The 27,642-nt window shown below is 43.7% G+C and overlaps 1 protein-coding gene across 12 annotated transcripts in view; it reads right to left on the bottom strand.

Moving 5' to 3' along the window:
- Nucleotides 1-27,642, bottom strand: part of RALGPS1 (Ral GEF with PH domain and SH3 binding motif 1) — a 287,901-nt gene that overhangs the window by 211,409 nt on the left and 48,850 nt on the right. For all 12 annotated transcript variants that reach the window (XM_027104820.1, XM_027104819.1, XM_027104827.1 and 9 more), the window contains one exon: nucleotides 18,205-18,255. In XM_027104820.1, coding sequence (XP_026960621.1) covers nucleotides 18,205-18,255 — 51 coding nt within the window. The remainder of the gene's footprint in view (nucleotides 1-18,204; nucleotides 18,256-27,642) is intronic.

Genomic DNA, 27,642 nt, shown 5'->3' on the forward strand with positions numbered 1-27,642 from the left:
TGGCTAGAGCGGGTGCCGACTAACTAATTGCTGCTGAGTGAGCGGAATCCTGTATCAGCCCACAGGAAGTAAAGTGATTTGAAAAAATGAGTGTTCCAGATGGTGGCGGCTCAACCCTTTAACCACAGCAAGTTTTCAGTCAGTGAGTCAATGACAATTTACTGAACAGATACTACGTGCCCAGCACCAAGCATTTGAGAGACAAAGACACACGAGGCTTGGGTTTCAGGGCCCTCTGGAATCTAATGAAAGTTATGGGCTCCCTCCTCAGTGAAATGTGAGTCACAAAATTATGTGAAAGTTTTTACACTATTTATTTTTTCATTAATTTTAATTAAAAATCTTTTCAGAAATTATTTCTCTTATTTTTTTCAAGCAAAAAAAAATTAACATCAACTTCCTAAAAAGAATTAAAAGAAATCCAAACTGTGCTAAGACTGTCCCGTGGATCCTGCGGCAGTCCGGCTCGAGAGAGGCAGTTACCAGGGGTCAGTGCTAGACCACCTGAGTTCGAATTTGAGCCAGACCACCTGAGTTCGAATTTGACTCTACCACTGACCAGCCTATAACAATGGGCAGATCCATTAGCCTCTCTGGCCTCTCATTTGAAAATGAAGATCATAAAAGTGCCTACCTTATATATGATCGTTGTGAATATTCAGTAGTCCGATTCATGTAAAATTATTAGAATAGTGACTGACACACAGCAAGCACCCAATAAACACAGCTATAGATATTATGACTGAACACAAAGTTGGAATTGTGAAACACTCGACATCCAACATACACAACGCTCCTTGACACGTGACACCCTGAGGCTCAGTCGACTTGACGTTTTTGTTTACCGACAGACGTTGAACCCTGGCTCCCAGAGGAAGGCAGTGGCACCAGATCATCACTCCCAAAGCCCACTGATGAGAGTCAGCCAGCATCGGATATCTAGGACCAGCGCTGTTCTCCAAGAGCTGGCCAACTGAATCAATGCTGCATCACCTTCTTTTCTCTCAACCCACTGAGGAAAGCAATGTCAAGGTCTCCTTCACTGAAGAGTTGCCCCCAAGGAAGGACTGTGAATCCAGACTCCCTCTGCGTGTTTTCCTTCCAAAGAGAAGTACAGTGCTCTAGGTATCTCCAGATTTCTGCTGCTGAGGACTTAGCATGACTCTGCCACTCCCGGGCTGCACAAACATTTCTCCCAGCAGTAGAAAGCTCACAGACTTGTCCGGCACAGTCTCCTCTTCTAGAGGAAAGCGTGGCCAAAATGGCCTGTTTTTTCAGAAACATCTATAATGGTGAAATGAAAGGTTTACCTCATTCACGTGGCCAAAAATATCTAGTAAGCCAAGTCATGAATAAATCCCTCTTTCTCTGTTTTGTGTGTTTTCCTTTACTTTCAAAGAAAAAAAAAGTAGAACTTCAGTCTGAAGTTTGGTCAGGTACTTCAAGACTCGTCCTTCGGAGAGCCAGCGAACTCCTGGGTAGTTGAAGCCGCTCTATGTTCTGCTCCATTTCATAGCAAGACCTCCTGGGAAGGCAGTAACCCCAGGCCCCAGCTCTTATGAGACTGTAGGCTTTCAAAGCAGGCTTTCAGGACCACTGCAGCCTTTGACATCTACACACGCTGGCACAGAAAGGCCCAGCCACAGGGGCAGGTGGGCCTTCTTGCTTCATCAATGCTACAAAACCAGATGTGCTGCCAGACGAAGCAGATGCTTCATCCGTGCACAGACAGCCTTGACATTCCTTTCAGTCAAAATGTAGTTTGGCAAGGAAACTGCCTGCCATTCGTGAAGACTTGGAAGTTTCTCAAAGAGGTTTGCAATATAAGAATTCTTCCTGGATGCTGACCACACGCAGGTAACCGGCAGCAACAGGAGCTGGCTGCTCTGAGACTATCATTAGCAGATTGTGCGATGAATTTCAAAAGAATCGGCACAACTACTGATTCTTTCCATGACCTATTTCAAAATACCAGAAGATGGGTCAGCTATTCTAGAAATGATATTATTTGACACAAGAACTGCTTTAATCGCCTTCCTCAGCTCCGAGCCACAGCTCAGCTCAGCCACGTCCAGGTTACGTGGCTTCACCAAGCTCCCTCCTGACTTCTCTTGCTTGGCAAAGCAATAAGCAATTCTGAAGGGTATTCCAAAACAAGGCTTTTGTGTTGCGGTGAATCCGAGCTTTGGAAAATGTTCAGCCTTTCCAAGTCAAGGCTTCTTCTTCCCAATAAGGTCTCCCCTCCCCTAGGAATCTTTGGGAGGTGGGTGATCCTTCCCCTTTGCAGGTGTCATGTGATCACTGACAAGAGTCCTATCACTGCAGCCTCCATGTCTGGTTATGAAAGGAAGACCAAAGACTATGTAAGCTTCATTGCACTCTTTTTGTTTGACATTTTTTGACTTAAGCTAGGATCACTGCAAATACAAACAGAAGTACATAATCATAAAGGTAAGGTACACTTTCATAAATTCCTTTCAAAGGGAAAATATTAGATAACACAATGACAATGATAACTGTCATGACCCAGATGTATGCAACTCATGCCAACATACACACTTTTGGAGTAGAATGATACCTTAATATGATTTGAGAAAAATAACTTTTTTCTGCAGAAGATAGTTTTCAAAATAAAGAGTAGTTTTCAAAATAAAGAGGCTTTTGATTCTGTTTATGACAAAGTAACTAGTATCAGATTAACCATAAAAACTGGATAAAGTAACAACAACAAAAACCTGGCTATTTAAAGATCTTAGAGAGCAAAAGCAGCCAGGAAGGCCCAAGGCCCCAGAAAGAAGGATAATGCACTGAGGGGAGCTCTCTGTTCACTGTTGTTGTTCCATCCTCTGACAATATCAAGTGTCAGCAAAGGTGCGGAACAGCTGAACTCTCCCACACTGGTGATGGGAATGTGCAACACTTTTGAAAACTGTTTGACAGTAACTAGTAAGTGAACATACACATTTCTTATGACCAAGTAATTCCATTCCTGGAAATTATACTCAAGAGTGATGGTGTTTATGTCCAAAAACAGACATGTTCAAGGATGTTTGTGGCAGCGTTATTTACAATAGCCCCAACCTGGAAACAACAAAAATATCCATCAACATTGGAAACGATAAATAAAATAAGGTCTACTCATACAATGGATGGAATACTATACAGAAATGAAAAAGGATAAAGTCCTGCTACACACACAAACACGGTAAGTCTCACGCGTATAATGTTAAGTAACAATACAAAGTATATATTGATACAATATGATTCCACTTATATAAAATTCAAAAATAGACAAACTACTAGTAGTGATAGAAGTTAGAATAAATCACACTTGGGGGTAGTTAATGGCTTGGAGGGGCATGAGGTAGGCTTCTGGGGTATTGGTATGTTTTGTATCTTGATCCAGTGGCAGCTACATAGTTTGTTACTTTGTAAAAATGCATTGAGCTGTACCTTCAGACTTGTGCACTTTACTATATGTACTTTTTTTTTATTATTATTATTATTTTTACATCTTTACTGGAGTATAATTGCTTTATAATGGTGTGTTCGTTTCTGCTTTATAACAAAGTGAATCAGCTATACATATACATATATCCCCATATCTCCTCCCTCTTGCATCTCCCTCCCACCCTCCCTATCCCACCCCTCTAGGTGGTCACAAAGCACCGAGCTGATCTCCCTGTGCTATGCAGCTGCTTCCCACTAGCTATCTGTTTTACATTTGGTAGCATATATAAGTCCATGCCACCCTCCCACTTCGTCCCAGCTTACACTTCCCCCTCCCTGTGTCCTCAAGTCCATTCTCTATGTCTGCGTCTTTATTCCTGTCCTGCCCCTAGGTTCTTCATAACCTTTTTTTTTTTTTTTACATTCCAGATATATGTGTTAGCATACGGTGTTTTTCTCTTTCTGACTTACTTCACTCTGTATGACAGACTGTAGGTCCATCCACCTCACTACAAATATACGTACTTTTAAAAATCTCTTTAAAAGATAAGGGACTTTAACAGATAATTATTTAATGCAAATACAAGAACAATGTCTTGAGAAGATTATTACATATGTAGAAGTAAAATGTATGACAATACTACAAAGAATGGGAGAGAGGTAAATAGAAGTACACTCTTCTAAAGTTCTTATATTAAATATGAAATGGTATATTATCACTTGAAAGTAAACTGTTATATGTTAAAGATGTATATTATAAACTCTAAACCAACCACTAAAAGAAATTATACCTAGTTAGCCAATAAAAGAGATTAAATGGAATCATGAAATATGCTCAATTACTTAAAAAGAAGTCAGAAGAAGAGGAAAGAGGGAACAAGAATAGAGTTAAATCCAACCAAATCAGTAATCACATTTAATATAAATAGTCTAAGTATCCCGATTAAAAGGCAGAGGTGGTCAGATTGGGAAAAAAAGCAGGACTCAACTATATGCTTCCTACAACAAACCCACTTTAAATATAAAGTTACAAATAGGTTGAAAGTAACAGGATGAAAAATATATATCATGCTCTCTTAGTCTGTTCAGGCTGCTATAACAAAAATACCATAAATAGAGTGGCTTATAAACAACAGAAACTTATTTCTCACAGTTCTGGAGACTGGGAAGTCCAGGATATGCTGGTAGACTCAGTGTCTGGTAAGGGCCCACTTCTTGGTTCATCTTTTCACTGTGTCCTCACATGGTAGAAGGGATGAGCTAGCTCTCTGAGGTCTCTTTTTAACGGCACTAATCCCAATAATGAGGGATCCACCCAAAGGCCCCATGTTCTAATCCCATCACTGTGGGTGTCTGGATTTCAACATATGAGTTTGGGAGGTACATTCAGACCATGGCACATGCTAACACTGATCAAAAGAAAGACGGCTATACTATCAAACAAAGTAGATTTCAGGGCAAAGAATAGTTCCAGGGATAAGGTGGGTCATTTCATAATGATGAAGGGTAAATTCAATAGGAAGACCTAATTGTAAATGTTTATGCAGCTAATACTAGAATTTAAAAATGCATAAAGCAAAAACTGATAGAATTTAAAGAGAAATCAACAAATCTACAATTATAATGGCAGATTTCAATACTCTTCTCTCAATAATCAATAGAACAAATAAGTAGCAAATCAGTTAGGTTAGGATATAGATGACTTCAATAATACTATTAACCCACTTGACCTCAATTATATTCATAGAGTGCTCTATGCAAAAACTGCAGAATACACATTTTTTTCAAATTCACTCAGAACTTTATCAAGATTGACCATAGTTATGCCATACATAAAATCTCAATAAATTTAAAATAATTTCAAACCATACAAAGTATGTTCTCTAAACACAATGGAATTAGAAATCAATAGCATAAAATACCTAGAAAATCCCCAAATACTTAGAAACTAAGTAACACATTTTTAATAATTCACAGATCAAAAAGAAATCAAAAGGAAAATTAGAAAACATTTTGAACTGAATGAAGGTAGAAGTCCAAAATACCAAAATGTGTGGGATAAAGCTAAAGCAATGCTTAAAAAGAAATTTATAGCACCAGATGCCTACATTAGAAATGAAGAAAGGTCTCAAATCATTGACCTCAGCTTCCACTTTAAGAAGCTAGAAGAGTGAATTAAACCCAAAGTAAGCAGAAGAAAGGAAATGTTTTTTTAAAAAAATATGAACAGAAATCAATGAATTACCAAACATAAAAGCAATAGAAAAAACTAATGGAAGCAAATGCTCTTTTTCTGAGATCAATAAAATTGATAACCTTAGCCAGACTGATCAGAAAAAAGGAGACACAAATTATCAATACCAGGAATGAGGAAGCGGAAATGATTACAGATCCTATAGATATTAAAAGGGTAAGGGAATATTATGAACAACTTCATGGGAATAAATTTAACAACTTAGACAAAATAGACAAACTCATTGAAAAACACAACCAAAGCTCACTAAAAAAAAGAAATATACTACATGAATACTCTACATCTATTAGAGAAATTGAATTCATAGTTAAAAACCGTTCCACAATAATCTAGCAATTGCACTCCATGGTATTTACCCAAAGGGGATGAAAACTTATACCTACACATAAAAAAACTGCATTTGGATGTTTATAGCAGCTTTATTCATAATTGCCAAAACTTGGAAGCAACCAAGATGTCTCTCAGTAAGACAGGTGAATGGATAAACTGTGGTACATCCAGACGATCGAATATTATTCAGTGCTAAAATGAAATGTTAATCAAGCCATGAAAAGACATGGAAGAGGCTTAAATGCATATTACTAAGTGAAAGAAGGCCATAAAACTGTACGATTCCAACTCTATGACGGGCTGGAAAAGGCAAAGCTATGGAGACACTGAAAAGGTCAGTGGTTGCCAAGGGGGAGAGAGAGGGATGAATAGAGAAAGGATTTTTAGGGCAGGGAAACTATTCTGTATGATACTATAATGGTGGATACATGTCATTATGCATTTGTCAAAACCCATAAAATGTACAAGGGTTCACCAAGAGTGAACCCTAATGTAAACTATGGATGTTGGGTAATAATGATGTGTCAAGTAGGTTCATCGATGAAATGAATGTACCACTCTGATGGGGATGTTGATAGTGGAAAAAACGGTCGGGGGTCGGGGTGGGGACAAGGGGTATATGGGAACACTCTCTAATTTCTGCTCAGTTTTGCTGTGAGCTAAAACTGCTCTTAAAAGTAGTCTATTTAAAAGGAAAAAACAAAAACCTTTCCACAAAGAAAATTCCAGGTCCAGGTGGCTCTACGGATGAAATCTACCAAATATTTACAAAAGAAATCATACCAATTCTACCAATAAACTCTTCTGGAAAATTGAAAAGGAAAGAATGCTTCCTAACTTGTTTTATGAGGTCAGTATTACACCAGAAATATATTAAAACCAGATATTTAAAAAACTGATATTCAAACCAGAAAAAGACATTTCAAGGAAAGAAAAATACAGACCAGTATTCCTCATCATGAACACAGATGCAAAAATTCTCAGCAAAATTTTAGCAAATCAAATCCAACAATATACAAAAACGATTCTACATCATGACCAAGTGGGGTTTATCACAGGAATGCATTCAAAAAATCCATCATGTAATTCTCCTTAGCAACAGACTGAAAAAAAAAACCCCAACATATGATTATCTCAATAGATGTAGGAAAAACATTTGATAAAACCCAATATCCATTCCAGACAAAAATTCTCAGCAAATTGGGATTAGGAGGGAACACCCTCAATCTGATAAAAGCCACGTATAAAAAACCTAGAGCTTACAGCTAATATCATACTTAAAAATGAAAGGCCACTTTTCCTCTAAGACTAGAAACAAGCCAAAGATATCTGCTCTCATCGCTTCTGCTCAACATGGTACTAGAGATTATAGCCAGTTAATAAGACAAGGAAAAGAAATAAAAGCATCTAGTTTAGAAAGAAAGAAACTAAACTGTTGTTATTCACAGAGCTATCATCATCTTGTAGAAAATCCTATAGAATCTACAAAAAAAAGCTCCTAGAATAAGTGAGTTTAGCAAAGTTGTAGGATACAGGTCAATTTACAAAAATCAGTCATATTTCTATAAACTAGTAATGAACAATTGGAATTTAAATAAAATAACATTTACAACAGCATGGAAAATGAAATACTTAGGAATAAATCTGACAAAAGATGTGTAAGACCTATACACTGAAAAGTATATAGCGTTACTAAAATAACTTAAAGAAGACCTAAATACATGGATGTGCATACTATGTTCATGGTTCCAGGGACGCAGTATTGTAAAGATGCCAATTTTCCCCAGATTGATCTATGGAGTCAACCCAATCACAATCATAGCCTAGCAAGTTTTGTAAAACCTAACAAGCTGATTTGAAAATTCCTATGGAAATGCAAAGGACTAGAATAGCCAAAACCATTTTGAAATAGAAGAACACATTTTAAGGACTTATATTACCCGATTTTAAGAAGACAGCGGTGGGAGTGGAGAGGAGGGAGGGGCTGCAAGGAGCACAAAGAAACTTTCTGGGTGATGGGTATGTTTATTATCTTGATTTGATGATGGTTTCACATGTATATACATACATCCAAACTCATCAAATTATTGGCTTTATTTACGCATGATTTATTATATGTCAATTATGCCTCAATAAAGCTGAAAAAATCTCACTCCATCCTCATGTCCAACTTTTTGAGGTAGTCATATCATCAGCTCCATTTTGCAGACATGTGACTTGAGCCTTGGAGTGATTAAGTGACTTAAGCATGGTCCCAGAGATACAAACCTAGTCCTTCTCACTCCAGAGCCCAGAAAGAAATGCTCTTCTACCTGCCTCTCATTCATCCAACAACTCCTGACAAGTATTGACCCCATAATGTGCCACTGTGGTTGGAGTTAGGGAACAGCAGTGACAAAAGGTCCTTCCTCAGAGATTTCGACACACTGCTGAGCCCAGGGCCCTTCTAAGCTTGACTTATTAGCCTGTTGTTGCTTTTCTCCTTATTACATCACTGACCTCTCTCAAAAGAGGAGAAATATCTTGTTGAGTTTCTGCTGTGCACCAGGCTGCCTGCCCACGTGATCTCCTTGAAGCATCACAGCACTGTGAGACGGGTATCATTTCCATTTTACAATTAAGGAAACGAGGCCCAGGGAGGTAAATGAACCTGCCATGATCACACAGCTGGAGAGCAGCGGAGCCAGGCTTCAAATGCAGATCTTCCTGCCTCCGAAGCGTGAGCCTCCCATCCCACCAAACTGCCTGCAATCAGGCAGTTGCTCCTGCAGCAAGAGTCTAAGTGAACCCTGTTTTTCTCGCAGACAGAATCGCAACCAGGAGGCAAGTCCCCATGGACGAAAACAGCTGTTCGCCAAATGTTCTGTTTTGTGTTATTAATTCATTTAAAGGGAAATTTGGTTTCTAACCAGCACTAATGTCATACCCACACTCAAGAAGGGAAAAAAAATGAGTCTGGAAATTGCAGTGTTGGTTTCATTGGATCAAATGTGCTGCTGGCCTATGTCTGCAGCCAGACCTGACTCCTGCCCCAGACGGCTCTCCCCACCCTTCAGGCAGGTCTTTCTCTGGGGCCCAGAGAGGGACTCCAACCTCTGTCTCCATCATGAAGGGAGTTGGGGGAAAGCCCGTTCCCACTTTGTTTTCATTGTGACAAGAAATCCTTACAAAGGATAGAGTGATTACTAGGAAATGAGAAGCAAATAACAAATGCAAACTCAGAGCAGTAACAGATGAGAAAGACAGCTGCTCAGGCTTCTGTTGCTAACTAACATCAACACTGCAACGCTGGAGCCATCCTCCCCAGGTCTCGGCCCAACTGGAGGGCAGCTGGCTCACCCGCTACTACCTGATTCCGTTTTTTTAACGGAGAGGCAGGGTAGCGTAGACGTCAAGAGTATTCAGTGGGACCTTACTATTATTATTATTACTACTACATCCTACATATATTCAACAAATAACATCAGGCACTGTGCTAAGTCACAGGATATGGGGTACTGGCATGATCCCTGCATCCACGGAGTTTATAATCTAGGAGGGAGACAGACTTGAAACACTAATCGTTCAGACTTTCCAAAGTCGTGACATTTCTGCACAGTGGTGAAGAGCACTGTACATGAGCAGTGGTAGATGGTGAGGTGAGAGGGAACCGAGGGGAACCTGCAGCACCCTGAGATCTAAGCTGCTCACTCCATCTCCTGACAGAGGAGGAGGAATCGCCTGTGATGGGGAAGAGGTGGGCATTCCAGGTGGAGAGCACAGCACGGGGGAAGGCAGGGAGACCAGGGAGGCTGCGGGGCAGCATGGAGCGGTGGGCTGCGGCCGGAGGTCTACTGCTGGCCCATCATGCAGAGCCTGGCCAGCTGGGTAAAAGAGGCAGGTCGGCATCCTAGGAGCACTGAACCTCAGAAGGTTCTAGGCAGGACAGGGACACAGTCGGATTTTGGCTTTAGAAAGATGTCTCCGAATACAGAGAGGAGGTTGAGGGGCCGGGATTGAACGTGGGGAAATGTGATCGGAGGAGAGATGGCAGTGGCTTAGGCTAGGCTGGGTCAGTGGAGGGAAATGGTCTGAGAAAATGGCCCAGCATGTGACCTGAAAGAGGGGTTTTAATGATGTCAGCGAAACCGATCTCCTCTTTACAAAAAACTGCCTTGCTGGCAACGTTCTTCCCTTCTCCCAGGGCCAAACGCTGTGATTCCAAGGAGCAGCAAAGACACACAGGGTTTGTCCGACATCCAACACTGACCTCTGCTTTCTGGAATGCCCGCTTCTTCAGAGCAAGCAAATGGCATCCAGACAAAAGGCCAGAGGGTCAGGTTCCTGAACCCACAGGCAGTGTTTTCCTGAACTGCAACGTGTCATGTGGCCCAGAGGAAACCGTGTACTTCAGTGGGGAGTCTTCCATTCCTCGGCAGACCAGCAGATGCGGGTCCAGCCAGGCCCCAAGGACTCAAGCCCTGATTTGGGGAAGGGTGAAAACAAATCTCTCTAGAGTGAGTGCCCCCCAGGGACAAGCGTTCTATCTGGATACCGCCTCCATTTTCCCAAAACATTTCTTAATGAGCTCCCACCGCCTCCTTCTCACCGGATCTGCCCTTTATTTATTTATTTATTTTTGAGGTAACTTTTTTTTTTAACACCTTTATTAGAGTATAATTGTTTTACAATGGAGTGTTAGTTTCTGCTTTATAACAAAGTGAGTCAGCTATACATATATATATCCCCTTTAAATCCCAGGCTCCCTCCAGGGCTGCAGGGAGGAGGGGAGTGAGGATCCAGGATGCATGCCCAACTGGAACACCCCTTGCCTGCCTTCCACTGACACTCAGCACCTGGCCTGTGCCTCAAACCCAAGTGTCAGGTGCTGGTGACACTCTGGTTCCTTCCTTCATGAAGCTCCAGTCTAGGCCTGCAGCCTTCTTCTGAACCATTTCTGGGCCCTTCCATCTCCCCTCCACGTTGCCATCGGTTCCTGAGCCCAGGATGCTCTCGCCTTCAGCTCTGGCTCACAGTTTCCTCCTCCCACCTCTCCCGCCATCGGGGAGGTCTGTACACTGGGTGGTGTCCTCTCAATTCTGGGTCACAATGCACGTCAACCTCCCCCTGGAAAGACTTTCATCCCCCTCCACCTCAGCTACCCACAAGCACAGCCATCACCCCTTCAAGCACAGTGGCCAGAGCAACCCCACCTCTGACTCTGAACTCTGAAATCCTTCTCCTTCCAGGACCTCCTGGCCTCCCTCCCCTGGACAAAACGCTGCCCACCACCCTGCTCGACTTCAGGACACTGGGCTCCCTGGGCCTCCTCCTGCCTCCAGGGCCACTTCCTCTGCCTCCTTCTCTGCCCTCTGCTCTTCCCTCTGCTCCCCACACGCAGAGTGCACCCCTCTGTCTGCTGTGTCTTCTTGCCTCGGCCCTAACAGCAGCCCCCTATTCAGTCTAGGGCCAGGCCCCTCCCCACCATCACTACCACCCTTGCCTCCCCCCACGGCTGCACACTCCCCAAACCGGTCTCCCCGACTGCAGTGGGCTCTGTCTCCGCAGTTAGAATGAACATCCTAAAATACAAATCTGTCCATGTCACTCCCCTTTTGAAACCCCTCCGTGAACCCCCAAGGTTAACAAGCTAAAGCTCTGCCTCCTGACCCCTCTACCCGCCACTCTCTCCTTGAGGCCCTGCCAGCCCCAAATACCTCTTGTCCACTGTCCGTTTACATGTCCGCCCCTCACTCTCACTGGATGGTGCCCATGACCCTCTGCCTCTGTCTCTCCAGCATGTGGCACAGCAGACAGATGAAGAAGTGAATGATGAGTGAAGGTCCGCCTGACTACTGAGAAATCTGGCAGCGGGGATGGAGCAATGTCGGCAGGAACAGCAAGACTGGAAAACACAGGCACATGGAGACACCTTCTACCTCACTGAGTTTGGTACCCACCGCAGTTTGTTTCCATCACACTCGGGCCTGCTGGACACCCATCCACATGCCTCTGAGACCCTGCACACCCCCAGCTGCCAGTCAGCAAAAGAAAGACACACTGACCTCTGGTGAGCACGCCCACATCCCCGGAAGCCATGCCCTTGAGGAACACAGAACCGAGAGAACAATGGACTCACCAGTTTTTCTCCCCAGAAGCCAGGCACTAAAAGTAGTGTGAAACTTTGGTAAATATACTATCTGCCTTTTAAGTGAGTTATTCACTCTGCCTGAAATGCCCTTCCCACTCCCATCCCATTCCTTGAATCAGCCCTCAGATACAATCCCTTTCAGCCTTCAAGGCTCAGTGCCAGTGTCCTGACTTTAAGGCAGAGAGAGTCTTCCCACGCAGTCTTCACATGGCCCCCAGGTCACCATGGTGTGAGTCTCCATCTAGACTGCAGCCTCCCTGCCATCCACGGAACTAGGGTGTGAACTTGGGTCTGAAGGACTCCAAGTACAGTGCTCTTAACCACTCTGATACTCAGAGCATCACCTCCTCTGGGCCACTGGCTCCCACCCAGGCATCACTGAATGTTCTTTGGAGCATGATCTCATGTCCAAAATGCACAGAACCCTTGGGCTTCCCTGGTGGCGCAGTGGTTGAGAGTCCGCCTGCCGATGCAGGGGACATGGGTTCGTGCCCCGGTCTGGGAAGATCCCACATGCCACGGAGCAGCTGGGCCCGTGAGCCATGGCCGCTGGGCCTGCGTGTCCGGAGCCTGTGCTCCGCAGCGGGAGAGGCCACAACAGTGAGAAGCCCGCGTACCGCACAAAAAAACAAAAACAAAATGCACAGAACCCAGACTTCCCTCATGGCACTGTGGTTAAGAATCCGCCTGCCAATGCAGAGGACATGGATTCGATCCCTGGTCTGGGAAGATCCCACATGCCGTGGAGCAACTAAGCCCGTGCACCACAACTACTGAGCCTGCACTCTAGAACCCGCGAGCCACAACTATTGAGCCCAAACACCGCAACTACTGAGCCCACATGCCACAACAACTGACGCCCACGCACCTAGAGCCCGTGCTCCACAACAAGAAAAGCAACTGCAATGAGAAGCCCACGCACCACAATGAAGAGTAGCCCCCGCTCGCCACAATTAGAGAAAGTCTGCATGCAGCAATGAAGACCCAATGCAGCCAAATAAATAATTAATTAATTAATTTTTTAAAAATGCAGCAGGGCTGGTTCCATCCCTGGTCAGGGCACTAGATCCCACACGCATGCCGCAATTGAGAGTGTGCATGCCACAAATTCGGAGCCTGCCTGCTGCAACTAAGACCGGTGCACCAAATAAATAAATAAAAATAAATATTTAAAAAATGCACAGAACCTGTTCAAAATATGCACCGGTGAGAAATTACAGCCACAAGTTACTGGGAACTTAGCATACGCAGGCATTGCCCTGAGTTCTTACACGCCCATTGTAAGGTGAAAACTATGGTTCCCCCATTTTACACTTGAGAAAATTGAAGCATAAGGAGAATGAGTAACTTGTCCACAGTCCAAGCTAGGAAGGGTGAAGCTGGGACTGCACCCTGCCTTGCCAGACTGAGCCCGTGCTCTCCAGCACACCGGGCAGCACCAGTGGGCCTAGCAGCTGGGCTTGGATAGAAAGTGGGCTGAGTCAAGCACAGAGCGTGCACATTTTCAGCACATTCTAAGAACAGCAGTTCCCCCTTGATGCTCCATGTTAAAACTAATGACAAAAACAATTCCAACGTTCAAACTGGTCTCTGAGAAACTGCTGGGCCTTCAATTCCACAGGCTGGGAGGTGGGCATGATGACAGACAGATTTGGTAGGTAAGGCTGGGGGGAAAATTGCCACCCTGAAAATGTACCCTCTCCCAAGGCTGCTGCCACCAGGACCCCTCAGAAAGTCCTCCTTCACAATGCAGCCCCCACCCCGAGCCATGGCAGCCAGGAACCCACCCAGCCCTGCAACCCAATCCACCACGGTGGGGATAGGGTTCTAGGCCACAGCTAGTAAGTTAAACACAGCTGTGAGCTATTATGCTACAAAGTTGTATCTGCCTTAACTCGCCAGTTTTTGATAAAATTGGTCACTTGTTGGAGTCACTGGGGAACCGGGCAGTTATGGTTCCATATTTGCTAACTTCCATTTTCCTTGCTCTCTGCCAATCCTCAACTCACCATCTGCCTGGCTTCCTCTAAGCCCTGGGCCGATGCTCTTGCAGTCCCCCTTGCAGAAATGAGCAGAAGCCACAGTTCTACCCTCAGTTATCAACAGCAGTTGGAAATCTGAATCTTCAAAGACTGAGCTCACCAGAAAAAACCCTTGCTTTCGGGGAAGTGGTTACACCGCAAAACAGGCAACCGGGTAATCACGTCCCCTTACTTGGTACGCCCTCCTTGGCAATGTGCCTAAACTTGGTCAGATAATGTTCTGCTACAGTGCTTCTCCTCTCATTCAGTCATTCAGTCACTCTTCACTCATTCAACACATATTAACTGAGTATCTACTGTGTTCCAGGCACTGGGATTACAACAGGGTCTCTCAGGATGCAGCCCTTCAGAACCAAGTGAGCATAAACTCCTTCTCTGCCCTGGTGCTTCCAAAGACCTTTAGGAGAAGCCAAGGAGGGAGGCCCACCTGCATGTGTAAGTGGTAGGAGGGAGAGAAGAAAAGAAACTAAAGACAAACAGAACTGCAAAGAAATGCTCAAATTTAACTAGTAGTCTGCTGGTTAATAGTAATACTGATGTTATTTTAAAACTATTATACATATATATCATGGGGTAATACAAAAAAGTCATTATTTATTGTTGTTAGAAACCAGAATTGTCAGTGTAAAAGAAAACATATAAAAACCAAGGGAATTAAGTTAACAATCCTGGAATGTTAGATTTGAATCCTGGAATGTAAGATGGAAAGATGAACATTGTATTGGTCGTGTTTCCACATGATAAAGTGGTATAACGAACAATCCTGAAATCCCAGAGGCTCACAATGACAACATTTATTTCATGCTCATCGGTCAGGCGAGTGACTGCAGTTCAGCTAATCTTTGCTGGGTTGGCTGGGCTGTGCCAGGTTAGGCTGGAATTCAGGCTTTGGGTCGGGGTCAGGTCATCTTTGATGTTATTTGGGGACTTGGGCTAAATGCACAATAGCTATGGGTCCCTCACAGAGAGCGGAGGTTCCGAGATGGCTGGTGAAGCTTCCTGCCTCTTACTGGCTCAGCTCACCACTTGCATCCCATCACTTGTGCCCAAGTCACGGGCCAGGCACAAAGTCCATGGGGTGAGGAAATATACACCACCCACAGGGGAGTCATGACAAGGATGAGGAGGGAAGGAAGGATTGTGGAGAAATAATACTACCTACCCAATCATGAACTCATGACTTTTCCTTTTAAAAAATAAATATTTCCTAGCCCCGTCCACCAAAAAGGCCTAAAAGCAGTGGCAATCCAGTAGCAATGAACATCCTCTCACCCAGACTGCAGGTTTCTAAATACTACCCTCCACTAAAAGGAACCAGGACTCCTGAGGGAATGCCTGATTCCAGGTCTTCAGCAGGAAATTAGCATACCTTGTTGTATCAAAGAGCAAGGAAGCTATCAAAAAATAATGGGATCATGTTAAAAGGATACAGGAGATGACATGAAAGGACTCCCATTGGTTAGAGGCAGGGTAATTTATGCATCAAAAAGAATAGTGACTACAACTGACTGAAATGGATTCCCAGCCCCACTCTAACCCTATGGAATCAGAATCTCCAAGGATAAAGCCTAGGCATCTGGATTTTTTTTTTTTTACGGAACTCCTCAAGTGATTCTGATGCACAGTCAGGGCTGAAAGGCGCAGGTTTCCTGATCTTCTGGGAGTCCAGACCACTCACAATGCCCACCTTGCTCTCACGTGCTGGCCTCTGCTTCCTGGAAAGTCTCGTCTACATCAAACGCACAAGTGTCCCTTATACATGTGCTTCCGACGCTGGGGTGGTCCAGCCATAACGTGGCAGACATCATCAAGGGGAAAAGTTGCAGTTTTCAGTCTGCTAACAGCAATAACAAGAGCAGGAAAGCTGGGACAGCTCCCAGGGTGCTCCTTTTAACCACAATTTTGACAATGACAAAGAGTAATAAACTCTTCCGTCTTTAGCTAACATATCATAGATCTAAGACATAAAAGTTTAGGGTCTCTCCAGATACCTCGAAGCAGTTCATTCTTAATCCTCACTCTGCAGCAGAATCACCTGGTAAGCTTCTATACAAAACACAGCTGACTGTGTTCTAGACTCTAACCCAGAGACTCAGATTCCACGGTCTAGGGTGGAGTCCAGGCACCCCGTGTCTCCAAGGCTGCCCAGGTGATTCTGACGTGCAGCCACGATTGAGAACCACAGCTCCAAGCTGGTCTTGAAAGCAAAACATCTCCACCTTAATGTCTTGTGACAACTTGAAACGAGATATGCCCTGAAAGAGGCACCTTCCGAACTGCAGTGCCCTGGGAAAAGTCTCGGTCTGCCCCTCCTTGTGCCTCTGAAGAATTCCCCATCCCTTCCCTCCTGCAGTCAGCCCAAACAGCCACCCCAGCCTCCCTGGGCTCACAGCAGGCTGGGCTGTCCTCCTTGATGCTCAGGACAAAGAATAAAGATCCAAGCGTCTAAACTGCTCCAGATCAAAGCTAAGCAGAGCCGGGTTCAGCTGAGAACTAAGGCAACCATCGCACAACTACTTCCCCAAGAGGCTCCAACATGTAGTGTGTTGGGCTGTCTTCTGTTTTTGTTTTTGTTTTTAATTAGAAAGAATGTGTAATCCCACATTAGAAGAAAATAGAAAAAGACTGAAGTCAGCCAGTTCAAAAAAGCAAACATAGTTCTGCCCCCAAAACCTAATGAATACAACACACACGTGTACAAACACACACACACACACACCGAAATACAAATCACTGCCACGTCTTCACACAAATGCTGAGTGCAGCTAGCAATACTAGTTTCCCCCTAATGTGTGGTGGGTTGGATGCCAGCTCTAGGAAGGCCTGGATCCTTTGTCTGGCTTTGTATTAAAATATGCTGTTCTTCTCAAAGTCTGTAAGAAGAAGGGCATCATGTTAAGAGTGGTGTTCTGGAATTCACACCATAGTTTTGACATATCCACCACCCACACCCCTCTTCTCTGAAATCTGCACCCCACTCACAAGGTTGGGTCCTCTCAGCTGTTCTCGCTCATCTTGGCCACCTACTCCTGACCTGAGTCTCTGAACCAGCACCGGACACGGGTCTCAGTGGGGCTGGACTAAGATTTGCTGGTTCAGGTGTGGAAGGTGGCTTCCACAGCATCACGTAAATATGGGCCCTTCGGGGAGGCCAGGTTGGACCACAGGGGCAGACAGGACAGAGGGCAGGAGAGAGAGGAGAGGGGAAAGCAGAGGAGAGGGAAAAGCAGAGGAGAGGCAGGGAGCAGGGAGAGGGCTTGTGTCCTGCTCGGCTCTTCAGGCTGCCTGAACTCCATGCCACAGGTTCTGAAAGTGCCCCCTTTATGCTTGTAACAAATTCTTCTTCTGCCTATTCAGCTACTCGAAATGGATTTCTATTACTTGATAAGAAAACCAGAATCCTGTCTAAAATAACTGTAAAGCCTCGTTATCAACTGCTAAACATTTCCAGGGATTTTTTTTCGAAGACTAAAATCAACTTTTTTTCTCTTTATTGAATATGCTGTTTCTAAAAATATATGTATGCTTTTAATATGAATTTGTATGTGTTTTGTTGCGGCAACTGGCTTCAAAATCAGAAACAAGGCAACCACCAGCATTTGGTATCAACAGAAAGAAGGCTCCCTAGGAGATGTTCTCTCCCATCTCTGTCTCAACAGTGAGCATCTCCAGAAGAGGTGGCCTGGGCAAAGGAATCAGTGTGGCCAGGCCTGACTCAGGTGTGAAGGCGGTAGGCACCGACTGCCCACAGCCCTGCCAGAGGGGGCCAAATGCAGTGATATCCTCTGGAGAACCTAAACACCTGACTCAAAGAGTGAGCACCTCTGAGAATGGAAAGCTCCTGGATGCTCTCTTTAATGGGGGCTTAAATCAATAACGTGAGTTTATAGAGACTTCAAGAGAGAAACCGGGAAACTGAGTCAGTCTAACATGGCCGACTAAATCCTCCCCTCCCAGCCCCAGCATTAGTAGCAGAGTGTAAAGAACAAGGTACAGACCTCTGGCTGGATGGCTTTAAACACGGGTATGTCCATTAATGTGATCTGGCTCTGCAACAAAAGAGAATCGGGGTTAGAAAATACTGGAAACCAAAAACAGCTGTCATGTGACTTTGAAACTATACAGAGTAATAAAGTAATAAAGTTGTAATAAAGTACGACACTCAGAAGTCATACTTTCCCCCTTGAAATAAAAATCAAGATAGAGTAAAAAATTGGGTAAATTTTGAAAATGCCTCGCCCATCCCTTCCCTCTTCATAAATCTTGATCTACCCTTCCTCCTCGAACATGAGATGAACTTCCAATTTAAGAATTGAGGGACTTCCCTGGTGGTCCAGTGGGTAAGACTCCACATTCCCAATGCAGGGGGCCCGGGTTCACTCCCTGGTCGGGGAACTAGATCCCGCATGCATGCCGCAGCTAAGAAGTCCGCATGCCACAATTAAAAGATCTCGCGTGCCGCAACTAAGTAAGACACAGCGCAGCCAAAATAAATTAATTAATTAATTTTAAAAAAAGAATTGATAATAGTAGTTTGGAGGGTGGGAGTGAAAGTAAGGGGAACATTTTAAGTTTGGATATTTTCATTCTATTTGACTTTTTGTTTCAAGTATGAATTACTTTTACAATTTTTAAAAGTTGCAGACACCATATTATAAGTTAGCATGCTAAACAGAGACACTATCTATTACTGTAAATTTTTTTTTTTAAATTGTGGCTTATAGAAAGTGTACATTTCTTCTGAAGCCTAAGCCTCCTCTAAATTATATGGTAAAGTGCTATTCAAGATGCATCCACAGACCAGTGTTGGACCATGAACTGTTTATTCCACCAGCCCACAATGAGATAATTACGGAATTTGAGAGCAAGCATTTGGAAACTTTTATAGCAATCCCCATGACATTTTTATTGTATTTTTTTAAAGTATCAGTCATTAACTGATGGGAAAGGAAAAAACTGGTCCTTTATCACAGCTAGCTTGAGAAGCACTAGTTCTGTCAATAGGGAAAACACACATCCAGTTAAAAATCTGTTCCCATTGCTAGAAGCTCATCAGGTGACAGTAAGAGAAAGCGTCATTGCTGACAGCTTTGCAGGCCAAGGCATGGACTGGGCTGACTTCACATGACCTATACCTATCTCCATATGTCACATGGGATGCCAGGAACCAGTTAACAGATGCTTCTGTGACAGGCCAAGGAAAGGAGAGATGAGAGCTTCTGGATGCCCACTAATGAGAGAAGACACCTGTCCATTGTATACAGGGCATCTGGGAGGACATGATGCACTGAACAGACATGGGCTCTGGAATCCACAGGGCTTGGGCATAACTTAATAGCAATATTCTCTTTGACACATGACTTTAACCTCTCCCAGTTTCAGCTGCCACATGTAGAATATGGTGACAATAATCCCTATCTAATAGGATCGTTGTGAGAATTCAAGGCAAGAGGTACAGAATGCCTGGCACCTAATAGATGCCCTCTCTGTATATGTATATGTGTACATATATGTGTGTGTACACATACAGGTGCCAGGCATTCTGTACCTCTTGTCTTGCATTTTCACAAAGATCATATACATGTTTACATATCATAATTTTTTTGGCAAAAGAGGAGTCACATAGATGGGCTTGTGTATTGGCATATGAACTTATGGTTCCTGCCCAATACATGAGCTAGGAAATAAGGGACCATTAATTTGTTTGAACATCCGTGCTTCAAAGTTGCTCTAAAAAATACTTAAAGGAGGGCTTCCCTGGTGGTGCAGTGGTTGGGAGTCCGCCTGCCGATGCAGGGGACACGGGTTCATGCCCTGGTCCGGGAAGATCCCACATGCCACGGAGCGGCTGGGCCCACTAAGCCTGTGCGTCTGGAGCCTGTGCTCCGCAATGGGAGAGGCCACAACAGTGAGAGGCCCACGTACCACAAAAAAAAAAAAAAAAAAAAAAAACACTTCAAGGAGGCTGTTACATCAAGTCAGCAAATACTGTCATGAGAAAAAATCTCGTGTCAAGAATACATTGGAGAAAAATGGCAACACACATGGCATGTCAGCTGTAACCACAATCCAGGGCTTAGGTGCAGAATTGTGGTCACCTCTTGGCACAATTTAAAGGTGGTCCAAGATCACTGGATTTCTGGGAAACACAGGATGCAGGCCAAAGCATACCATCTCCAGGGCTGAGGAGGAGACGGAAATAAGGAGGCGGTTTCACCCCTCCAAGGGGCTGGTGCTCATCATGGGCACTGAGGTGAAATGCCTCCACTAACGGAAGCTCAGCAGAGACGTGGATGGCACCAGGGAGTCTGAGCTCTTCCACCTCTGGGTCCACCCACCTGTGGCAAGCAGGCCCTGGACGTCAGCACAACATGAGTGGTTACTATGTGCTGAAGCCCGCGGGCTTGTGTGTCTGGCCCAGAGCTACAGGGCCCTAAGCTCCGTCCCAGGCAGTGCAAATAGACTGGCATTTCTCCTGCCAGACCCATGGAGATTGTTAGCGAAGTGCTCCTCACACGTGGATTAATTCTGCCATCCTGGGGAACAGAAAGGCCTTGTGAAAACAGGAGATTTCAGCTGAGAGCTCACAGGGCCTTGGAAATCTCTCCCGCAGTTCAAGTTAACTCCCAATCCGGAAGAACCGGCAGGATGCTTGTAATGTCCCTTAGGAAAAGAACCAAAAGTCTGCTAATATGAAAATGAGAAAACTTCCTTTCCATCCTGCCATCAGTTCTAGGGTTTGCTACTGAATTTCCAAATGATGTATTAAAATAGTGACTTTATTTATTTATTTATTTATTTTTGCGGTACACGGGCTTCTTACTGTTGTGGCCTCTCCCGTTGCGGAGCACAGGCTCAGAAGCCATGGCTCACGGGCCCAGCCGCTCCGCGGCATGTAGGATCCTCCCGGACCGGGGCACAAACCCGTGTCCCCTGCATCAGCAGGCGGACTCTCAACCACTGTGCCACCAGGGAAGCCCTAAAATAGTGACTTTACACTTCATAGTTTTTTGGATGGTCCGAGTTTCAAATATTCTGATTCCCACTCAGACCATAAATCAGAAAATGTGTTCAGGTATTTTATTCAAGACAAACCGCAACAGAGGACACGAGACTGAAAATAGAATGGTTGGTCCCAAACACACAATCAGAGGGTTTTCAGAAGAATCTCTCCTATTTCTATCTTCTCGATTCTGGCCAAAAAAGATGCAGTGTCCAGAGTAAGAATACATAGATAGATAGGTAAAATCATCAGATTATAAATTTCATGTCATTTTACTACAAAGCCAAACACACGTAGAAAAGGTTGCTGATGAGCAATCCTTCTCCAGAAGTTGGAGGCAGGCAGTTTTACCAAAAAGGAGGATGTGGGTAGGAGTGGGAACCGAAGGGCGAGGTCAGGTCCTGCCCCTTTCACAGCTGGCTCCCAGGCTCCTAGGGGTGTGGCACAGCCTCAACAGAAACACAAGACAATGAGGCCCTCGTGGTTCCTGCCATGGTGAGGGCACGTGCCTGTGATGAGGACACTCAGGAACAAGTCTCTTATGGCTTCTCCTTATTTTCGAAAATAAAGCCTTAATATGGGCTATCCAATTAAGCTAGTCACCTGGCAATGCCTTCCTTCACCTTAACCCCTTCTCCCACCTCCTCCCTCCTAGCCCAGGGCCCCCTACAAATCCATGATTTTTAAGGAAATGGCCAATCTCCACATATTACAGAACATTTCTGTAGAGATGAAGCTTTCAGAATGGAGGGACCTAGTGGATCACGTCACAATACAGCCCTACAGAAAAAGAGGAGGTGGCTTTATGTGGATAAATGACAGCAAATTAGCCAAAAAGAAAACAAACTGGTTTTTGCATATGTTGAATGTAGTGTTTTTCCCCCTAACAGTGGCTGACTAAATCCCCTCTTCCCAGCCACAACCTTATAGTATAAGGCTCTCCCCGAGTCCAAATATACAAAGAAAGCTGTTGGCAAATCAGTGGTATGTCTTATAATAGAAGATATCTTTCAATTTGCATTTAGATCAATCCAAATGAGCCCCAGGAGGGCTCACGGAACAAAAAGTAATCAGCTCCAAAGATACATTCCTGCTTCTACTCCCAGAGCTGCTGTGTCTGACAATTTTAGAATCATAGTCAAGGAAAACAAATTAAAGAGGAAGACACCATTTGTGGTCCATCAGTGCCATCACAACTAATGGGACTATGAGTTGCTCAGTTCTTTTTGGAAAGTAATCTGGCAGTAACCCATAAAAAAAAAGTTCTTAACATTTTATTTTTTAATGTCAAACTTATAAAAAATTTGCGAGAATAATATGATAAACTCTATAACCTTTCACCTAGCTTCATTATTAACATTTGGCCTCATTTCCTTTATTTTTATGTATATAATTATATACATATATATCTATAAAATTATACACACACACACACACATTTTTTCTGAACCATTTGAGAGTAAAATAGAGATATTATGACTCTTCACCTCTTAATCCTTCAGCATTTTATTTCCCAAGAACAAGATGATCCTCTTACATAACGATAAAATTATTATACTTAGGAAATTTATCATTGGTACAACCGTATTATCTAATATACAGTCCACATTCAAAATTTGCTAATTATCCCAATACTGTCTTTTACAGCGAGTTTTTCTTCATCCAGGATCAGGCACTATGTTTAGATATTATCTCCTAAAAATTGAAATGAGCATACTATTGACACAGCAATACCAATTCGTACAGAAAGAAAAGCACAGGTATATAAGAAGATTAGAGAGACAGAGATCTACATTTAGATACAGAGATGCATATAGATGTTTACTGAACAATTATTTGTAGTAGAAAAAATCTGGAAGTAATCTAGAAGGCCATCAAAAAAGGAACTTGTTGAAAAAAAGTATGGTACATGCAGACTCTGGAATATTATGCAGCTATTAAAAATAGAGAATTAAATCTATACATATTGATCTAGAAGAATGTCCATGATCTGCTGATGACAAAGACAAGTTCCTGCTTTGCTTTGTGCTCTGCTTCCAGCCACTGGGGAGAAGGACTGAGGTCTAGCTGCAGAGCACCCCACTAAAACTATAAGGACCTTTGAAATTATCTTAACCCTTTTGACCATAAAATGACACACATTAACAGGAAACCACATTAAACAAATGCATGGTTTGATGACTTAATTATAAGACGAACACCTTATAACCGTCATCCAGGTCAAGAAACAGCCACCCCAATCGATGGCAGAATGGACCCCAGAAATGTGGTATATACACACAATGGAGTATTATTTGACCTTAAAAAGAAAGGAAATTCTGACACATGCAACAACATAGATGAACCTCAAGGACATTATGCCAAGTGAAATAAGCCAGTTACAAAAAGACAAACAAACACTGTATGGTTCCACTTATATGAGATACCTGGAGTAGTCAGATTCATAGAGACAGAAAGTAAATGGTGTGGGCTGGGGGGAATGGAGAGTTGTTTAATGGGCACAGAGTTTCGGGTCTGCAAGATGAAAACAGCTCTGAAGACTGGTTGCACAGTAGTGTGAGTGTACTTAACACAACTGAACTGTACATTTTAAATGGTTAAGATGGTAATTTTTGTGTTACATATAGTTCACCACAATTAAGAAAAAAAAAAGAGTTCCTCCATGTGCCTTGTCCCAATCACAAGTCCCTCCCTCCTGTCAAAAGTAACCACTATCTTGACTTTTGTCAAGTTTCTCTATAATTTTATCACCCAAGTAGTTTACCAAGACTATATCTTGGTATTGACCATTCTGGGTTGCCCTGGCATGACCAAGAACTTGCATTGAGTGCCAAGATTTATTTATTGGATCAATGGAATGTCACATACAAGGGGGAAATCTAGTTCAGAGTTCGGTCATCCTCCTTGTCATTGGAATGCTAGAATTCCTCAACTGAGTTATGAACTTGGTGGGGGGGGTTCCAGCCAAGATGGAGTAACAGTATATTCTTTCAATATGTAGGTTTGAATCTTTTTTTATTTTGTGAACATCTTCTTAAATTATAGTTTAAGTATTTGTTCAGTTTCCTTGCCTTTTATTCTCCTCTTTCAGGGATTTACATTATTTGTATGTTGGATCTTCTTTGCTTATCATTAATATTTGTCACTTTTTTTAATGAATTTCTTTCTTTCTTTCTTTCTTTTTTTCTGCGGTACATGGGCCTCTCACTGTTGTGGCCCCTCCCATTGCAAAGCACAGGCTCCGGACGCGCAGGCTCAGCAGCCATGGCTCACGGGCCTAGCCGCTCCGCGGCATGTGGGATCTTCCCAGACCGGGGCACAAACCCGTGTCCCCTGCATCGGCAGGCGGTCTCTCAACCACTGTGCCACCAGAGAAGCCCCCAATTTATTTCTTTTTTTATGGCTGCGTTGGGTCTTCGTTGTTGCATGCAGGCTTTCTCTAGTTGTAGCAAGCGGGGGTTACTCTTCGTTGTGGTGCATGGGCTTCTCACTGCAGCGTCTTCTCTTTGTTGCAAGGCACAGGCTCTAGGCGCACAGGCTTCAGTAGTTGTGGCATGTGGGCTCAGTTGTTGTGGCTCGTGGGCTCTAGAGCCGGGCTCTAGATTGCAGGCTCAGTAGTTGTGGCGCACGGGGTTAGCTGCTCCACAGCATGTGGGAATCTTTCCGGATCAGGGCTCGAACCCGTGTCCCCTTCATTGACAGGTGGATTCTTAACCACTGCACCACCAGGGAAGTCCTAGCACTTTTTTCAAAGTCTTAATATCTCTTTCTTCATTTATTTTGATCTTAAAATTTTTCCTCCCTTAAGGCATTTTCTGTTATGTTTATCTATTCTTGTGTTCCTTCTACTTCAACATTCATTTCCAAAATAACTTTTATTTTCAATGCTTTCCTAACTCTGCCACCTCATTTCTGAGATCTTTCTATTTCAGACTTATGTTGTTCATGTCTTACAGTGTGATCTTAATATTTTCTCTTAGCTTATTTTGAAATAGAAAGGTTATAGTTTTTATCTGTTTTAAGGCATGTCTTTCTGGCATGCTTTCGTTATCTACAGCATTCTGTCCTTACTCTTTTTTTCTTATAATAACTTTGAAAGACTTGATATCAATAATTTTCTGTTGCTTATTTTTATGTAAAATTAGCTTTCCTAATTTTCTAGAGGGGAACATGGTTCAGGGTAGCTTTTCTAACTTCATATAGCTCTTCTTTTGGTTACTTTCATGTAGTGTTCAACAACATGCAGTTGCTTTTTGAGATTTCACACACACACACACACACACACACACACACACACACACATTTACTTAGACCTCCTTTTTCCTTAACTTTCCCTATCCTGATCATTTTCAGTCCACTCCCATACTGAATTTCTCTCTGATATGGAGCCTTCTTCTGGAAGTGAGCCCTGGTTGGTTGGTCTCAAGAGCTCATAGGGCTAGTCCACAGATCTCTTCCACCCATCCATTATCTGAGTGGTCAAAATTCCTGTCAATTTCAGTTGCTATTCTCACATTAATCTGCCGAACTTTCCAGTGAATTCCTGATGGAAATTCTGCGGTTCTCCTATTCTCTGGTCTTTCAAATGCCCCAATACTTACTTCTGCTTTCTCTTATACTGAAGCTGATACTCTGCAGGTCTTTTTGATACTGGTGGAGTATCCACAGCCATTTGTATTTTGGGTTTGATAGGGATAACTTGACACCTAATTTTATTGTAAATATTTCTCATGGGTTTCAGGGTTTGCTATCTAGTTGTTCTGGATGTTTTTACGTGGGGATTCAGGGAGAATAAAGAACTATGCTGCCGCCACCGCCATCTTCCCAGAATCACTCAAATGATTTTTTTATTGGACTCTTGTGTCTGGCTTTTTCCTTTCTTTCATATTATTAGACAGGAAACTAAAATACCAGGTGGTCTGGTTCAGTTCCAACACCTGGCAGCTCCAATACTTCCCCAAAGACCAAAGACCCCAGGGGACCTGGCTTCACATCTAAGCTGAAGACACGCTGGCTCTGGCAGGAGCAGCCAAGTGTTAGTGCTGCACCCTCAGAGCCTTCACTGCCCTTCCCTAGAGTCTTCCCAGACTGGGCTGGGCTGAGCAACACTCTAGGGCTGAGACTAGAAAACCAGGCCCAAAATCTCACCAAGGGGTCTGGCTGGACAATGATGTTCTAGGCGCAGTCTAACTCTCTGCCTTTCCACGTGGGGAACAACTATAAAGGGATTTTTAAACCTCATTATTGCTTCATTCCTTTCACAAAGCTAAAAAACACAGCTCAAAAATACAACAAGCAGGGCTTCCCTGGTGGCTCAGTGGTTAAGAACCTGCCTGCCAACGCAGTGGACACTGGTTCGAGCCCTGGTCCGGGAAGATCCTACATGCCACAGAGCAACGAAGCCCGTGCACCACAACTACTGAGCCTGCGTGCTGCAACTACTGAAGCCTGCACGCCTAGAGCCCATGCTCCACAACAAATAGAAGCTACTGCAATGAGAAGCCCGCGCACTGCAACAAAGAGTAGCTCCCGCTCGCTGCAACTAGAGAAAACCCGCGCACAGCAACGCAGACCCAACGCAGCCTAAATAAATAAATAAATACTACAAGCAGACAAAAGCAAATAGAATATAGAAGCTAAGCCAGCAAGGTCCATGATGTCTTCTACAGGGGAGAGATGCACTATAGTTTTGTGCCTGAGAGGACAGACTAGCACTACGCTGTCTAATACAGTGGTCACTAGCCTCACGCGGCTATTGAGGATCTGAAATGTCGCCAGCGCTCTTAAGTTTAGAAGACTACATTGAGTTTTGAAGATTTAGTGTGAAAAAAGAATGCAAAGTATCTCAACAATTTCATGTTGTTTACAGGTTGAAATGATAGTATTTTAGATACAGCAAGTTAAATAAAAAATATTTTTAAAGTAATTTCACCTTTTTTAATGTGGCTACTAAAAATTTTTTAATTGCATATGTGGCTCAGATTGTATTTCTACTCGTCTAGAATGTCAGAAGCCCTGGTTTTAAAGCCCAGACAGATAATGCCACTTACTATCTGTGTGAAGAGGTGATTTTCCTCTCTATACTGGTGACAGTATACTGGGAATAATAAATATGCCTAATTTGTAAGGCTGTGGTGAAAAGTACATTAGATTAATGCATGTGAAACATTTAGCACAAGACCTAGACAAAGTAGGTGTTCAAAAGTGGGAGCTGCCGGGCTTCCCTGGTGGCGCAGTGGTTGAGAGTCTGCCTGCCGACGCAGGGGACGCGGGTTCGTGCCCCGATCTGGGAGGATCCCACGTGCCGCGGAGCGGCTAGGCCCGTGAGCCATGGCCGCTGGGCCTGCGCGTCCGGAGCCTGTGCTCCGCAGCGGGAGAGGCCATAGCAGTGAGAGGCCCGCGTACCACAAAAAAAAAAAAAAAAAAAAAAAAA

The sequence above is a fragment of the Aethalodelphis obliquidens genome, unplaced genomic scaffold (genome assembly GCF_003676395.1).
Source record: "Aethalodelphis obliquidens isolate GAN/ISIS:26980383/991018 unplaced genomic scaffold, ASM367639v1 scaffold7, whole genome shotgun sequence".
NCBI classification, from domain to species: Eukaryota; Metazoa; Chordata; class Mammalia; order Artiodactyla; family Delphinidae; genus Aethalodelphis; species Aethalodelphis obliquidens.